Source organism: Eurytemora carolleeae, unplaced genomic scaffold (assembly GCF_000591075.1).
Source record: "Eurytemora carolleeae unplaced genomic scaffold, Eaff_2.0 scaffold321, whole genome shotgun sequence".
In the NCBI taxonomy this organism is placed as follows: domain Eukaryota; kingdom Metazoa; phylum Arthropoda; class Copepoda; order Calanoida; family Temoridae; genus Eurytemora; species Eurytemora carolleeae.
Window position 1 is genome coordinate 197,764 of NW_019396506.1, and position 17,078 is coordinate 214,841.

Here is a 17,078-nt window from a genome sequence, read left to right on the forward strand (position 1 = left end):
AAGTAAAATTAGAACCAATGAAAATTAATCCCCCGAGGAGGATTTAATTATCATTGTTAACAAGTTATCATTGAATCCCCAGAGGGTTTAAATTTCAATTAATTCTGATTTTGAGAGTCAAATTATAACCTTAAAAGGCCCAATAAACATGAAACAGAGAAATTGTGCAGTGTTAACAGACCCATTTCATCAGTAGTTTAATAAGTGTCCAGTAAAATTATTTGCTGGTTAACAACATCAAATTGAATTAAGTATTGCTATAATGAATAATTCTAGGTTTGATCCTTACAAAGCCTTGGTTTCTCTTCACGCAAAGTTTCCTAAATATTTCAACGAGGTAAACAATCCTATTCATATCTAAAAATAGAAAATAAAGGAATTGAGTCTTTGCCACAAACTCTGATTTTCTAATGCCTATATCTTTGGAACCAAATGTTGTAGACCTTTGATATTTCAAACTATGAATTCTGTGAGATCAAATGATCTGAGTTTGAAATATCAAAGGTTTACAACATCGTGTTCAAAGATATTGAGGTTTAAATATTTGGTTTTGTTCCAAAGACTCAATTCCTTTAATTTAAATAAAATTAGAACCAATGAAAATTAAATCCCCGAGGGGGATTTAATGATATATTATCATTGTTAACAAGTTATCATAGAATCCCCAGAGGGTTTAAATTTCAATTAATTCTGACTTTTAGAGTCAAATTATAACCTTAAAAGGCCCAATAAACATGAAACAGAGAAATTGTGCAGTGTTCACAGACCCATTTCACCAGTAGTTTAATAAGTGTCTATTAAAATTATTTGCTGGTTAACAACATCAAATTGAATTAAGTATTGCTATAATGAATAGTCTTCCCATTCCAATGTTTTTTGGTGATACCTGTCAATGATATTCTTAATCTTTTATATAGTGCTGGTTTTAATATGTATGCAAATCGTAAATAAGTATTAGCGGGATATAATAAAAACTGTTGAATCCCTAAAAACAAACCTTTGATAAAGAAATGATTGATCACATTAAAAAAAATATTAATTCAGATAATTATTTTGATATTATCAAACGGATTTTTAATGTGATTTTAAAAATCTTTCAGTGAAATATGCAATTTACATCGTTTAAGTTATTTAAAAATTAAAAACAATATCTACAATCATAAGGAAACTCATTACTCGTCTCCGACTTCAATTTTCTAATCTGATATATTGGCAACCTGATAGCGTAGTGGACAGTGGTAGATCTTTAACATAATTATGACTTCCATATAGATCCAGGGTGCATAAAGAGTTAATTTATTTAATTTTCAAAACTGGATCAACTTCTGGATCAATGTATTTCTGGAAGCTCAAATAGTTAAAGTAAGAATACCTTTGGTTAACACCATAAGGTCGGAAGCTATGTGTATAGAATGTGTATAGAGACCATTAACTATTAGTGAAGTTGTTTTAGAAGGATCTTGTCAAAACAAAACTTAATTGTACTCATGAATAAAAGATATTCAATTAAATTTTTGAATTTTTTTTGTACAGGGTGACCTGTAAAACATGAAAATCTAAAAAACTTTGGTAATTCATAATTATTTAATTTTCTTCTAAACTTTACTTTTCATGCTTTAGTTATTTAGATCTTTAAAAGAAGATTCCAAAAATATCTTTAAATTTTTTCTAGCAAAAAAAATAACAATTTTATAGATTCAAAACTAAATTACAGGGTGTTCTTTTGGTTTTTTTCGCGAATTCAAAATCTTGTTTTTTGGGGTTTTTTTAAATTGAAATTTTTTTTTAAAAAACCCAATTTTTAAGTTACGTCAAATATAAAATATGTTTTGAAAGCAGGAAATCCTAAGGTAAGCGCGGGAAAAGACAAGACAACATTCAGTTTAAGAAATAAGGCACTTAAAAAAACCGGGTGAGGTTCTCGTCACTAATGGGTTAATTTAGAAACTTGATCTTGACATTCAATAAGGGGCATATTTAAATTTAAGGATCAATGCTTGATCCCTGTATCAAAGTTATCATCTTATTAAACATTGGTAGATTTCTTATTAAACATTGGTAGATTTCTTATTAAACATTGGTAGATTTCTTATTAACCAATTCTTATGAGCCTATCTTTTAAATTTCGTTAAACGATTAGATAATTATCTATCCCTCCTCTATCTCTCCGTGGAAGACTGAGAACTATGTTAGTTTCTTCCAGAGATTAGAAGAATTGGCTTTAGCTTTTAATTGAACAATATTAAATCATTTATATTTCCGATTATTCTGCAAACACAAAAGGGCAGACCACATTTTGGAAATGACAGGACTAGGGTTAGCTTATTCGTGTCTATTATATCAGGTATGTGATAACAGCTTCTCACTGCGTGTGTCCGACTGATTACTCGGAGAGAGAAAAACTGAAAACATGTCATGAAGGAAAGGAACGGATAAAGGTAGAAAAAAGTACAAAATTATTGCACATTTTTACAAAATTAATTATATAAAAATCTACTTTTTTTTCATTGTATGAAGTTTATTCAAAATGATTTTAAGACACATAAAATGAATTATACACCTGCCTAAAAATCCGTAAATCTTTGCAACCACGAAATCTAGAGGAGTTCATGCTTTTGATTTATTTAAGGTCTATCACATCAAGTTGCAAAAATATAAGAATTCGGAAATGTGAGTTTAATTATTAATCTTATTTATGTTAAATATTCTAGCTCCACTCGAACTATCCAATTCAAATCGATATCTGTCTGGCGGTCAGTGATGAACGAGAATGCCAGGTTGTTTATTAAACTCCTAATTTCTCTACCAATACAATACGCCTTGTTGCACACTTTATTTTTATTTATTATTTGTACTTTTTAATTATTTTTTATTGCGAATATATACAATGTCANAAAGCGCGCTTGAATGTTTTTTTTATAAAAATTATTTTAAAATTAGTTATCTTTGTTGAATATAAGTTAGAATAGGGTTATGTTTTATGTTTTTTTCTTATAAATCCTCTTTTTGAAAATCAAAAATGTGTTAAAATGCTTTATATATATTTGTAATATATACATATGTAACCGAATAAATTCGCCTTTCTCATATTTGTGCGAAAATCAGAACTAGAGGAGCAACAAGGTCACACAGTCGTACCAGTAATGTCAATTGAAATTGACCATTTCTTCCTGGCTAATTCATGCAGTTGAAAACCTTTGATAGTTTAAACTTATAATACTTGATTTAGCAGCATCGTATGTTTTAACTATCAGAGATGTGTGACAGGTAAGATAAAAAATATTGTTTTGGATACTAATCCAGTGGACACACTTTTTAATTGATCTTGAACTCCTTAAAACGGAAAAAGTAGCCCATTCCTGGGACCGAGTTTAGTGTGTTGCTGGGTCGCTGAATTGCCTAATACCGGCGCCGGTTCAAATTTAAATCACTTTTCTTCATCTATAACGTTGAAACAGCATGCACAAGTTTTACCCTCAGCTGTTGTAGAAAAAGAAGGATTAGGAAGTTGAATATTTAGTTTGTTTATATGAATTGAATCTAGATGGATATAGAATATGACCGGGCCTACAGGGTGACTGAGCTTGTGGTTCGGAAAGAACGCTTGGCGAAGGATAATCTAAAAACCTTTGACATTGCTCTTCTCAAACTTGACCGGAGGGTGAGTCAATTTACCAAAAAATATCCAGATAAGGGATTGAGTTCTGTGGATTTACTGTCACATGTTATGCAGATAAATAAGATTTATGATGTGAATATGTAGTTATAGAATGTGGTTGTTAACTTGTGGTTTCATATTTAATTTCAACGTGCAGATGTTGAAGATTTTTTCATGCAAATTTTTACGATTTAAAAATATCTGACTGTTTGCATTTAAATTTTTAGATTTCTTAACAAAGGGGAGATCAATGTAATGATTCATAGTAAAAAACTTTTAATTTGATTTTTTGTTTAACAAGTGTTCAAAGGAAATGAGTCTTTGTCACATCTCTGATTTTCTAATCTCTATATCTTTACAACCCAATGTGGTAGACCTTAGATATCTCAAACAGTCAATTCTGTTTAATCAAATAATTTCAGTTTGAAATATCAAAGATTTACACCGTCAGGTTGCAAAGATATAGGGATTAGAAAATTTTAGTTTGTTGCAAAGACTTTGACAATTACTTTGACAAAAGAAAAGTTTTGGTATGAAAAATATATGAAAAATATATAAAACCAAATGTAACGTGTCTTTTAGTCTTACTTAATTTTTTCATGCGGTAAATTGGTTGAAAAAAGTCTTTCCAAACAGAACATATTTTTTTATATCACAAAAATCTAAATATAATTTAGGTTAGATTTAACACTGATATTTCTCCTATATGTTTACCTGGTGCTCTCCAATTCAAGAAACCAACTAATGAGGTAATGTGGTCGGCATTTTTAAAAACTATAAACAAGTGATTTATTATTTTGAAATGTTCATGTTTATTGAAATATTGAGGAAAACATGAGAATTCAGTGACGAATTTTTTATCGTCTTCGATACTTGTGAAGTTTTTTGATTAACACAACTTCTGCAGTGTTTCAGCTTAAACATCAAATAACGAAAACGCCTGGTCTTGAGATTTTCAAAATGTGGTCTACCATGTGGTAACCTAATCTTATACTTGCATCCTGAAAAGTGTATAAAATTCAACCAATCAGAAGCCGGGAAATAAAAAATTTTTCGCGCCATTTAAGCTTACTGTACAGAAACGGGAGGTACTCTCTAATTTTGAAAAAAACCGGTTTTTGATTTTTCTGTACTGTATCCAAGAAATTAAAAGCGTACACATTGGATATTCGGATTAAGCAGTCGGGATTAGAGGTATCCCAGCTCAGGATTAAGAAACGGCACTTTTGTCCGATCAGAAATGATTCTTCTAAAATTTAGAATTTGACAATTTCTAACTTTTGATTTTTTGTTTTAGTTGGCTTTTGTTTCTGGTTTTGGAAACACAGAGTACTCACCGGAAAAAGGTAAAATTAAATTTATTATATTTTTTTAAAGGACGACGACATTCAAGTAATTTTATGTGTTCTTTTATCTTATGAGCAAACTTTTATAATTGGAAATTAACTTATTATGTGAAATCGGTCTGTGTACACTGTACATGTAGTAAACGCCTACTCCATAACAATTTCTGTAACAAGTATCTATCAAGGTACAACTCAGATTCTCTTTACTATTAATGTCAATACACAGCTACACCACTACCGATGGGTTTTAGCTATTGGGTGTCAATATGGACACTAGCAATTAATTGATCAATGCCTCAATCAAACAGGATCCACATGGCTACAATCCCGTTAACTATCAACGCCACTGGCCGCGATCTTGTTAGCTCTAAATGCCACAAAGCATAACTATCAAACAAGCTCTTACTCGATCTGTACCAAATGCCAAGATACGATCTCAGCCCATATATTTCAACGAGGACTCAACTACTCTACACTCCACAAAGCGGAGTTTCTATATTAACTAATCTATTAACTAAAATATGTTAATTAAAGTTAAAAGAAGTAATTACAATTCCTACTTCGTTATCTATATAACATGATTAAGACAATCATGTTGTGTATTACAGCACAGTTTAAGTAGGTGCAATTAAGACTTACTCTCATTAGATATATCACATGATTTAAGCTAATCATGCTACGTATTTTTTTAAACGCAGTTTTAACAAATTATGGGTTTCATGTAAAAGTTTACAAACATTACAACATACTTCAGGTTTACAGAAAATCATGTTTATATTATTTATTATATACACGGCTTAGTTGCTGTATTTTGCGTCCGTAAGGCCATTTAAAATCAAAACTTTGGTCTAACAGTCGTCTTCCTATTCCACAGTTTTATGGGTCGCCCTTAATTTTCTTACTATTACTGTGTTCAGATTTTGATTTTATATATTTTAAAATTAGACAATAAAGCTGAATGTGGGACAGATATGTTTCTTCCAAGGTAATATTTTGTTTACTGTTTAATATAAGTTGACCTCATTAAACAAATTACAAAATTCAAAACAAAATTTTGTAGTAAAAAAAAATTAACAATAAATCTTAATTTTTCTGATTAACATTGTATTATTCACTAATTAAGCTAGTTCATGATTCAAGTTGTTTGCTAAGAATTTTTTTCCTTTAAAAATGATGAATTTTCTTTGCAGACCGTATCACAGTTGTGCTGGAAGCTGTCAAAAATCAAACCCACCAATTGATTCTCTAGGTCTCATAGATTTGTAATAGTTTTTTAAAAAGTTTTTTTCCCTAATAATTCACTTAATTTTTGTTCAGATGAAACCATTTGCAGTTGGCTGATATATAAAAATATGGATACTTTACTCAAGGCAAACTGGTATATTTTCTTAAATAAAATGATTTATCTCCTGAACATTTTTCTGTAATTTGTATATATTTCTATATATACATAAAATAGAAATCCCTGTTATTTTATCGTCTACCCATCATAACTTGAGAGATCTACGGGAATGTTCTTTCTTAGCTTTATAGTTTCCAGACCCTAATTTGAGTGGGTCTACTTTTATAGAGGAAAATAGCTAAACTTGTAATTTAAGACCGAGCGCGGGTAAACAGCGGGAGCTACCATGAGTAAGTAACCTGGGCAACGATGGGTTCCTAAACTAGTATCTATGTCCGATTTTTACTGAGGAACCCTTTGACGGATTGGATTGAAATGTTAATTGGGAAAGTCGAGCGGAAGAACCACGGCCGTGAATGTTCTTCATGCCTGGTTTAAATCTTCTGAATTGATCGGTTTAATTTTTTGGGAAAACTCCAGGCAAAGCTGGATTCCCAAGATATTTATTTTAAAAAGATTAAAATTATAAAAATTATTTTTGTTTTGTTTAGTTACGCATTGATGTTCTGAGAATTAATATTCAATCGTAAGTAAGAATGATAAAATCAAAGAGAATAGAATATATATTAGAGTGGAATTTAGCCAATCCCTAGGTATGATTTTGATCAGTCCCTTTCAGCCTGAAAGGGAGTTCAAAGTGTACAAATCATGTAAATGTTCACAAATTACATGCAGTAGAGTACATTAATACAGTATGTTCCCTAGACTATCCATGTCAATTTCGAATAAAAAACATTATTTAATTTATAGTTAAAACGGAAAATTATCGTTTGTAAAGTGAAAGGCATTGAGTCTATATGAAATGATCATTGGTCAATTATGAAACCAGCCTATTTCATAATTTGGTTTTCTAATTTGAGATTTTCTATAATATGATGTTTCAGGGCCAAAAAGGTTATATAGCTCAAATATATGAAGTACGCCTGCAGTATGGAAACACTACAACAAAATGGCCGTTTTACACTTTTTTCTAGTAAAGTCCACTCTAATATATATTCTAGTCTTTTTGGATAAAATATAATTTATGAAACTATAATGTACTTTACCATTCTTCCTCACTTCATTGTGAATTTTATAATGAACGAGCTATAAAGTAAAATTAGCCGTGTGCTATAAAGTTTTGATTGGTTCCCGAATGTAAAAAATTTAGAATATTTCCAAAATATTTTTTTAATTGAAATGAAAATAAAATTTAAATCAACTTTATCTTTTGAATTCTGCTTTGTTTCAAAGCTTATTTGATCTAGAAACAGCCTTTGAAATAAGACAAGTACACAAACGTTTCATAAAATTACCTATAGCATTATTATAATTTGGCAAGACGTGCTTTCAAGTTTTGGACTTAAATTTTCTCTATGTCTTGAAGATTCTTGCCTTTTAGATTACATTTTGTATGTCGCTAAAGCGTGGGACAAAATTAAATCTGAAAAGGCTTGAACCTTATTGAGAAAGAGAAAATTTCTGTCCAAAAACTTTATAACACTGCGAACCAAAATAACAGTGTTATACATAGTTAATGTTATTTTATTAGCAACTTTTTCAATATCTTAGGTTGGGTAAATTTATAATTTGTTATCCTAATATAAATCCCTTTGGTTGGTGCACTGTTAATGAAACGTAAGCTTTTTTCGTTTAGTTTTCGACAAAAGAATGATAACTTTAAATTAAAAATAGAAGAAATTTGCATCTAAAAACACCCCTTTTTCTGAAAAAAGTTCTTCAAATGGCAATCAGAGTTCAATTTTTCTACATTGGGAACCATAATACTGTGAAATTAATGTCGTCTGTATTCCTTATTTTACCTATGAACTTGCAAATCGTTGCAACTAATATATTTTCAAAAATATTCAAGGAAACTTTTTTAGAAAAAAAAATTAATTGAAAATTTCAAATACAAACTTCAGCTTTAATGACTGTTTACGGTGCTGGGAAGGGAAAGTTTAAAAAGTCCAATTACAAAAATATGTTTATAATTATTAAAACAGTTCAAGCATTTGATTCTTTTATGATTGCTAGGGTTTCCCACAAAGATTTTAATGGTATGCCAACATGGGGACTTTGTGACGGTGCTTGTGTGGTAGAAATGGACGAGTAAGATTTTAATATTATTTTCAAAATTTGATTCATTAAATAGGTTTTGCAAATTTATTAAAATATATTTTTAAACTGTAATTTCAAAGAACTTTCCATTTAAAAAAAAGAGGGCCAAGCCAGATTCACAACAGTACCCTTAAACATTTAATTGATGAATTCATTATAAGATAAGGTGTGGAGCACCTGCAAAACGTTTCCTTACTGAACATTACGTTACTGAACTTTTCCTTACTGAACATTACGTTACTGAACTTTTCCTTACTGAACATTACGTTACTGAACTTTTCCTTACTGAACATTACGTTACTGAACGTTACGTGTTACTGATCATTTTCGTACTGAAGGTTTCCTTACTGAACGTTTCCTTACTAAACCTTTCTTAATTAAACGTTTCTTTACTGAAAAGTCCCTCACAGAACGAAACCTACACAAAACGTATCCTGTCACAAAACATTTCCTTCCATCAAACTTTTCTGCTACAAAACGTTTGCATACCAAAGATATCCCAAAAGATATCCCATATTTTGTATGAAACATAACATTTCTAAATGTTAAATATTATTTCATATTAATATTTTGTCATTGTTCGACGCCTTTGCAAACGAGAACCAATTTTCTCCAAGACGGAAACAGAATAAAGATTTTCAACCTATTTTTTTTAACCACCTATAGGAAACATTTACTATTGGCAACTTTTTGTAAGGTAACGTTTTGTGGGGAAACATTTAGTAAGCAACGTTTTTTAAAGAAACGTTAGTAAGGCCAAACATTTTATAGCAGGAAATGTTTTGTGTATGAAACGTTTTGTGAGGAAACATTCTGTAAGGAAACGTTTGTCAGAAAACTTGTTGTAAGGAAACGTTCTGTAAGGATATGTTCAGTAAGGAAACATTCTGTAAGGAAACGTTTGTAAGAAAACTTGTTGTAAGGAAACGTTCTGTAAGGAAACTTTCTATAAGGAAACGTTCTGTAAGGAAACTTTCTAATGTAAGGAAACGTTCTGTAAGGAAACTTTCTATAAGGAAACGTTCTGTAAGGAAACTTTCTAAAAGGAAACGTTCTGTAAGGAAATGTTCTGTAAGGAAACGTTTTGTAAGGGAAAGTTCAGTAAGGAAACGTTCTGTAAGGAAACGTTCTGTAAGGAAACGTTCTGTAAGGAAACGTTCTGTAAGGAAACGTTCTGTAAGGAAATGTTTAGTAAGGAAACGTTTTGTAATTGCTGATAAACTCCTTCAAATGTGTTTTAAAATTTTATTGACCTTTTTTTATAATGATCATCAAACTATGCTTTAAAACTTTTGGAAAAAGTCCTAAATAAATGTTTTACAAATTATGAAAATATGTTGAATTCAACATCATCAAATGTTCAAAATATGAAAATATGATGTTCAACATCATCAAATGTTCAAAATATGAAAATATGATGTTCAACATCATCAAATGTTTAAAATAAAAAAATATGGTGTTCAACATCATCAAATGTTTAAATTATGAAAATATGTTGAATTTAACATCATCAAATGTTTAAAATATGAAAATATGATGTTCAACACAGGGGGGATGATCGTTCTCAACCTTTGTGCTCAGTTAGCTTTACAGTACACTTACAACTGTTTACTAATATTGACATATTATAGGATAGGCCAGAATCACCTTATAATAAACAAATATGCAGTACGCTCTCGGTATAGTTGATGGCCTTTACAATTAGTAAAGGATTACTGTACATCATCACTCTATACACTATAACCTCGTTGATTCAACATCATCAAATGTTTTACAAAATATGAAAATATGTTGAATTCAACATTATCAAATGTTTAAAATATGAAAATATGTTGAATTCAACATCATCAATGTTTAAAATATAAAAATATGATGTTCAACATCATCAAATGTTTAAAATATAAAAATATGATGTTCAACATCATCAAATGTGTAAAATATGAAAATATGTTGAATTCAACATCATCAAATGTTCAAAATATGAAAATATGTTGAATTCAACATCATCAAATGTTCAAAATATGAAAATATGTTGAATTCAACATCATCAAATGTTTAAAATATAAAAATATGTTGAATTCAACCTCATGAAAATGTTCAATTTATGAATAGAAACGGCCAGTTCGCTTTTGAAAGTCTGAGTGGAGTTAGTTTTTGGGCTGAACAATACTTGATTTCATATAAAGATTGCTTCAAATATCTTAAAGGTAAGTTATAGAGAGAGAAGACGACAATTCCTGAATTTATAAAGGTATAAATTCGGTTATGAGAATATTTAAATTTTAGAAAAGATATTAGTTAATACTTGTATTTTCGATATTAAGGATCTTTTATTCTAAGAAGGACTGCATAGTATTAAATACTTGAATTTAGGAATGACTGGAAGTAAAGATCCTAAACTTTTGGAGAATTTTGACCCTAAAACCGAGCTTTGTGCCGGCAAAATATTTAAACTAAGATTACAGGTAAAATTTACAAAGAATGTTTTTTGAACGAACGAAATCTTTGATAACGAACAAAATGTTTTGTGGAAAAAGGAAAAAGGAAAAAGAAAAAGGAACAATGGACAAATGAAATGATCATTCAGAGCAATGAAAAATGATCGTTTTTTTAAAAACTAACGAAAAAACCGAAAGATGCAAAATCGTTTGAACGAACTTTACAAAAGAAAAGAATTTCAAAAAAGATTTTTTTTAAAAGATTGGTTAACAAAATAGAAATCAGTGACTGAGCACTCCTTTTATGCATGTTACATCAAAATTAGCCCTTCCCACCCCCCCACCCCCCCTACATCTTTACATTTTGGTGTCATATATGATTTGGTTCACCGACATAGGGTCAAACGACCCAGGGGCCAGGGTCAAACTTTATAGGGTCAAACTTCATAGGGTCAAACTTCATGGGGTTAAACGACCTAGGGTCAAACGACAAATGGTCAAAAACACGACAAAGGGTATAACGACTAAGTCTTAAAAGTTTAAATGTATGTTTTATTTCAAGGTTAGGTTGGGTTAAAACAATATCTGGGCCCAGCGCTGTGGCTTGTAATTCAAATGAACATAAAAATATATAACAAAAAAAATATTCTTTTTGACCCTATGTCGTTTAACCTGTTGTCGCGTTTTTGACCCTTTGTTGTTTCACCCTATGTCGTTTGACCCTATGGCAGTTGACCCTAGATGGTTTGACCCTATGGCAATTGACCCTAGATCGTTTGACCAATGGCAATTGACCCTAGGACGTTTGACCCTATGGCAAATGACCCTATGTCCTGTGCTAAATCATTAAAAAAATATCAGCTATTTCGCATTTATTAAAATTACCCGTAAGTCATGCTTCAATTCCAGGTAACACTTTAAAAAAAATGAGGGTGGTAAGCAAAAACAAGTTCTCATTAGCCTTAAACTTCATTGGGGTTTAATACATATATGCTTTTGTCTTTGCCTAGAATTTCAAAGTGGATAATTTAACAATAACCAGAGAAAATATTCAGGTAAGAACAAACTTTGATATTTTAAACTTAGAAAATAAGTTTTTTTTCAACTACGACCTTACAGCCCAAAAGCAGTTTTATCGGCCATAAGTTTGGTTCTTTAATAAGGTCATGGTTACTATCGATGCGTGTCAATGTACGGGAAATTTTGTGTTCTTGGCATTGATAGATAGAATCGTATAAGACGCCATACTCGCGTATTCTATATAAGGAGCCGAAATTTTCCATACATTGGAGCCCATCCAGAATAAGCAACCTTATTTAAGAACCTTGGCAATATTGTTGTTTTACAAACACATATTCCTGTTCTAATTCCAGATCCAGGTATTACGTTGAGTCCACAGCTAGTTTTTAAAAATAGAAAAAGAAGATATTATTTATTTCTACAATTTTTTTTACTATAATCTTCCTAAAATCAGCATGCTTACTGAACTTACTTACTGAACTTACTTAACTTTATTCCAGTCCACAGCGTAAACTTTTATAAAATTGAGAGATAACTAAGTTTAATTTTACCTCTGGAGTTGATTATGAGTGGAATAGCAAATAAATGGTGTTGGATTAGGTCAAATATAGGTAATCTTAGCAACACCCATGAACTTGATTCTTATCTGTGAAGTCCATGTTTTTTTAATTACTGAGCCTTAAGGAATTGATTTGCAACAATTTAAGCGTTGAAATGTTGTTTCCAGCAGCCATTTTTTCTTTGTAATTGTAAAATTTAACATTTTGCAGGTTTTTTGTAAGCATTGATAGATTTTTAAAATAAAAAACGAAATTTGTTCAGGCAACATTTTTTAGTTAATTTTATCCCTCTCCACAAACCTCTCTGAGCCCAAAATTTAAGACAGGGTATCGTTATGAAAACCAGATTGGGAACCAGGGTTTCACGAATGGAGTTTCGTGAATATCAATATTTTTGTTCTGAAACATGAATTTATTTAATTTTTTCATATTCTCTATTTTTTTGAATATCTTAAATCAAAATCTACACAAATGTTAATACCATCAAAAAGGAAACTCAGGAGTTTCGTTCAACGATTTTTTTTTTTAATTTCGGGCTCTGGGGTCGTTTGAGTTTCCAAAGTTCAAATTTGGCCCGATCAATATCAGACAAAAAATGAAGCCAAAATATATTTTAAATGATTGTTCAGGGTTCTTCAACTCAGATTGGTGAACCTACAAATCCACTTCCTCATTTCATAGGAGGTAATCAGAGCTCGGTTATTTCGTGTAAAATATTGTTAATTCTGAGCGCTTGAGCTCGATATCTAATATGGGGACTTTTAGTTATACCTGCAGGGAACAACCACCAAGGGATTCTGACTTAAGTAGAAATAAAGGGAAATTATGATGTTACCCATATATATAACTTTAATGACGGATTGGAACTTTCTGAATTTTAAACTTTAAAAAAAAGTAGTTTTCTTTCTTTTATTCTAGGTAATGTTACATTAATTCGTTAATACGCAACATCCAATCTACTGAACTTCTGATCTACTAACTTTCCGACCTAATGCAATATCGGACCTACTCCAGCTGTTTATTTTTGTATTATTTGAGGGTTTGGTTAGGTTAAGACAATTTCTGGGAAATTTAGAAATTTTCAAAATTTTACACGTTTAAAAAAAAGTTTTCTTTGTTTTATTCAGTCTTAGGATAGGTTATTAAATGAATTGGCAATACAAGAAACAATTTTACAAATGCAGGAAAACATGTATCAATCAAATATTGTATAAATTATGAACGTACATCCTTTGATGAAGTCGCATTCTTTGTAAGTAACCCTGAATATCTCAAACTCTCTCTAAGATAACCATAGATGATGCAATGCACATTGCACAGCCTTAATTTTGAAGCCATTTTTGTATTTTTGGACATTGAAAAATATCTGCTAAAATATTTACGATCTAAGGTTGCAAATTACATTTATGCTAAAAAAGGCGCAACAACGCATTAAACTTATTGCGCTTCATGCAAAAAAAAGTAAATTGCACAAATTTTGTGCAAAAAGTATGGTCATTTCATGGAAACCCTACTTACGACCTAAGATTGCAAATTATATTTACGTTGGAAATTTTGGAAATTCTTTGATGTTTGTTTGGAACAATTGTAACAAAACCAACATAAATATAAAGCACAAAACAACTTTTTTGAAGTTTTGTACAGAATGATAAAAATTGTGCAAATACTTTCGTCAATTAAGTCAGATTCTTTTAAATTTTTTTAATAGATATCCACTGAATATATTTTTTGTCATAAACTTCAATAAAACATCTGAGATGAGACCATTATTAAGTTTTAAGATTTTTTTATATTTCATGCCTATTCGGTTTTTAGGCACTGATACATGTCAAGGCGATAGCGGAGGACCCCTCTGGAGATGGCAGGTTTGTCTGTATATATGTACAGGGTGATTAATTTTTAAATGCCAATTTTCTCCATCATTTTTAAAGAAACCTAAGTTCTCTAAAAAGGCTAGTGTACTGTTGGTACTGTTGATAATTTACTGAAACATAAACAGTAATGCAACATTTTTCGATAAATGTTCGAAATGTTTGCCATCTTCTTGGTAGCATATTTTGACTCTGTCTATGAAGTTCTCAGCAATCATTTTCTGATTGAGTTTGGGCTCTGCCCCCTCCCCCAGAAGTATAAATTCAAAAGTCAGATTCTTAGCTGGCCAACTCATGGTACACCGATTAGATTTAAATATTAGATTATCAAAAGTGTCAGTTTTATGTTTATTTGTTTTTAAAAGAACTTAGATATATTTAAAAATGACGGAGTTGTGAGCGTTTAAAAAAGACATTTTCAAACCCTACATATGTACACTGTACACTGCATACACTGTACAGGCGTTACAGAAAAATTCAACAGAGGAACGTGTTGTACAGATTGGGATAATTGCACGAGGGGACAAGTGTGCAAGGTATTATAATTAGGCTTTCAATATCATAGACATTTAATTATGTAAGGAATAAGGATAAAATGTTATATTTTTCTTTTTTCGTCTGTAATACAGGATTCCCCACGAAGGATGAGACTGTAAAGACGACCTAAAACTCTAAAAATTTGAAGCCCGGTTTCTGCATCAAAATAAGCATTTTGATGGTTTACTAAACGGTCAAACTCAGAAATAAGCCAGTTTCGGCCTACAGAATCCCTGAATGCAAGAACATCGACTAATCAGATTCTGTACAATCGTCTCTGAAGTCTCATCCTTTGTGGATAACCCTGTATTATGATTAGTAATATGTTCCAGGGTAAACAGACCTGGAATATACACCAAACTTTCCAGCTTCAGGTAAATTAAAAATAAAATACATTTTCAAGAAAATATCTTTAATATTCCATGTTGCATTAATCGAATAAATCCATGCTAGTAAAATTCCTAGAAATGTTTATATGAAGGGGACTATACAGAAAATTTCAAGTTGGCAGGAATGAGATGTCCTGATTTTTCTAACAGAAAATAATTGTTTTTAATTGTGGATTTTCCATTACAGTGACTTGTGGATTTAGGATGAAAATTGTCAGAATTTAACAACATTAATGATAGAAAAACATCAGCTCAGTTTAAAGCTTTAAATCATACCGATGTGAATTGGACATGCGAACTATTAAATAGAATGTCATTTGAAATGTCGTATTTAGTCCCCACTAGAACTAAAACTAAATATCTAGAAATACTATCTTCTTCTGTCAATATTTGCAATCAATCAATACAATACAACAATATAATGTCAACTTGTATTAAATTATTGATTATTTGCTATACTAGGAAGTGGATTAAGAAGAATACACAAGATGGCGAATGTGATAAATTTGAATAAACCTTTTTTCCTAAATTGTTAGAATTTGGGTTATAAATACAAAAATACAAAAGTAAAGTTTCTAGAGAAAATTAACAATTTTTAGGGAGATAAATTTGCAAGACTTTAAAAACGTGTTTGTCAAGCTTGGATTGTATATACTGTACAGTGAGTTCCTGCATCAAAGGGAGAGTTTAAAATAATTAAAAGCTTTTTTCTTTGCTCCCTAATTTTTATCTGAGAAATATGGCGCTCCATGGCTTTCCAGAAGCACAGGAAAACAGCTGAAAATTGTTATTTCAATAGTTTGTACCGTAGATATCAAGTTCAAGGTTGCGAACACTAAGCACTATCCCAAACAAAAGTGTTGAATCAGAAGTGAACATTTTTGTTTGGAGTACCGTTAATCTTGAATGATTGATCTCGATATCTAATTTGGACAATTTTTAATTTTAGGATTAATGCATTAACCCTTCATTGCTGTTCTTCCCCCAGTGTAGATTCCCACGTATAATATAGAAAAGGAATAAAGTTGATCCGTACATCTCCTTAATCCTGAGATTAACAAAACAAAAGTTCCTATCTCTAGTAAGATGGAAAAACTAACGTAAAAGAAAATCTGCGAAATTTTCCTCCTACAAGAAATTGAATCATTTTAAGAAATGATTATGTTTAATGAAACACACTGTTCATAAGAATAATTTTAACATTATAATATTTATTAAAAGTTTCAGTTGTTAACATTTTTTCTTTTTACATGAAAATCTCATAAATTTATCAATAAGAGAGTTTATTAAATCAAAAATCTTATAAAACCTGAAGACGTTTCTACAACATAACACATGAGATTATTTTGAAGGTTTATTTTTAATCTGAACGTTCAGTTAATCTGTAGATTAAGAAGCATTATGGAAGAATACGGCAAATAAAGAATATTACAAAATCGTGAGTTGCCAAGAATTTAAATATATATATTTTTGTATGGTTGAGAATTAAAGCCATGGTTACATAAGGCCCGGTTTGGTATATCACTGTTGACTAAAGATCAAGACTGAACTTGGTTCTCTGAAAACCATTGATCAATAATTTCATTATTTGCATTTTCCACTGCAGCTAGGATCAATTCATCAGGGTAGTTCGGAGGATCTAAAAATATTTTTTCATAAAATAAAAGTTAGAATTAGAAAAATGCCAAAAATGTTTCAGGAAAAAGTTGTGTTTTAATAAAGAAATAAAAAAATAGATAAAATATTGCAAGAGCATT

The 17,078-nt window shown here is 30.5% G+C and overlaps 2 protein-coding genes across 2 annotated transcripts; both read left to right on the forward strand.

Moving 5' to 3' along the window:
• The first annotated feature begins 262 nt into the window (after nt 1-262).
• Nucleotides 263-6,884, forward strand: LOC111704541 (uncharacterized). Its single transcript, XM_023476798.1, has 10 exons — nt 263-337; nt 1,840-1,850; nt 2,345-2,438; nt 2,712-2,777; nt 3,545-3,661; nt 4,336-4,407; nt 4,956-5,004; nt 5,950-5,989; nt 6,195-6,253; nt 6,322-6,884. Exons 1-10 carry the CDS (start codon nt 263-265, stop codon nt 6,429-6,431), a joined length of 693 nt encoding a protein of 230 aa, XP_023332566.1. The 3' UTR covers nt 6,432-6,884.
• Nucleotides 6,885-6,901: 17 nt separating this feature from the next.
• Nucleotides 6,902-15,892, forward strand: LOC111704554 (hyaluronan-binding protein 2-like). Its single transcript, XM_023476827.1, has 11 exons — nt 6,902-6,932; nt 7,958-8,023; nt 8,423-8,497; nt 10,619-10,713; nt 10,880-10,971; nt 11,955-11,999; nt 13,154-13,208; nt 14,340-14,389; nt 14,858-14,931; nt 15,265-15,306; nt 15,784-15,892. The coding sequence occupies exons 3-11, from the start codon at nt 8,448-8,450 to the stop codon at nt 15,833-15,835; spliced, it is 555 nt and encodes a 184-aa protein (XP_023332595.1). The 5' UTR covers nt 6,902-6,932; nt 7,958-8,023; nt 8,423-8,447; the 3' UTR covers nt 15,836-15,892.
• The last annotated feature ends 1,186 nt before the right edge of the window (nt 15,893-17,078 follow it).

Coding starts and splice junctions, on each gene's coding strand:
- LOC111704541 (XM_023476798.1), top strand. CDS start 263: ATGAATAATTCTAGGTTTGATCCTTACAAAGCCTTGGTTTCTCTTCAC. Junction 2,439..2,711: donor AAGGAAAGGAACGGATAAAG/GTAGAAAAAAGT, acceptor TAAATATTCTAG/CTCCACTCGAACTATCCAAT. Junction 2,778..3,544: donor GTGATGAACGAGAATGCCAG/GTTGTTTATTAA, acceptor AATTGAATCTAG/ATGGATATAGAATATGACCG.
- LOC111704554 (XM_023476827.1), top strand. CDS start 8,448: ATGCCAACATGGGGACTTTGTGACGGTGCTTGTGTGGTAGAAATGGAC. Junction 10,714..10,879: donor TTGCTTCAAATATCTTAAAG/GTAAGTTATAGA, acceptor ACTTGAATTTAG/GAATGACTGGAAGTAAAGAT. Junction 14,932..15,264: donor CGAGGGGACAAGTGTGCAAG/GTATTATAATTA, acceptor AATATGTTCCAG/GGTAAACAGACCTGGAATAT.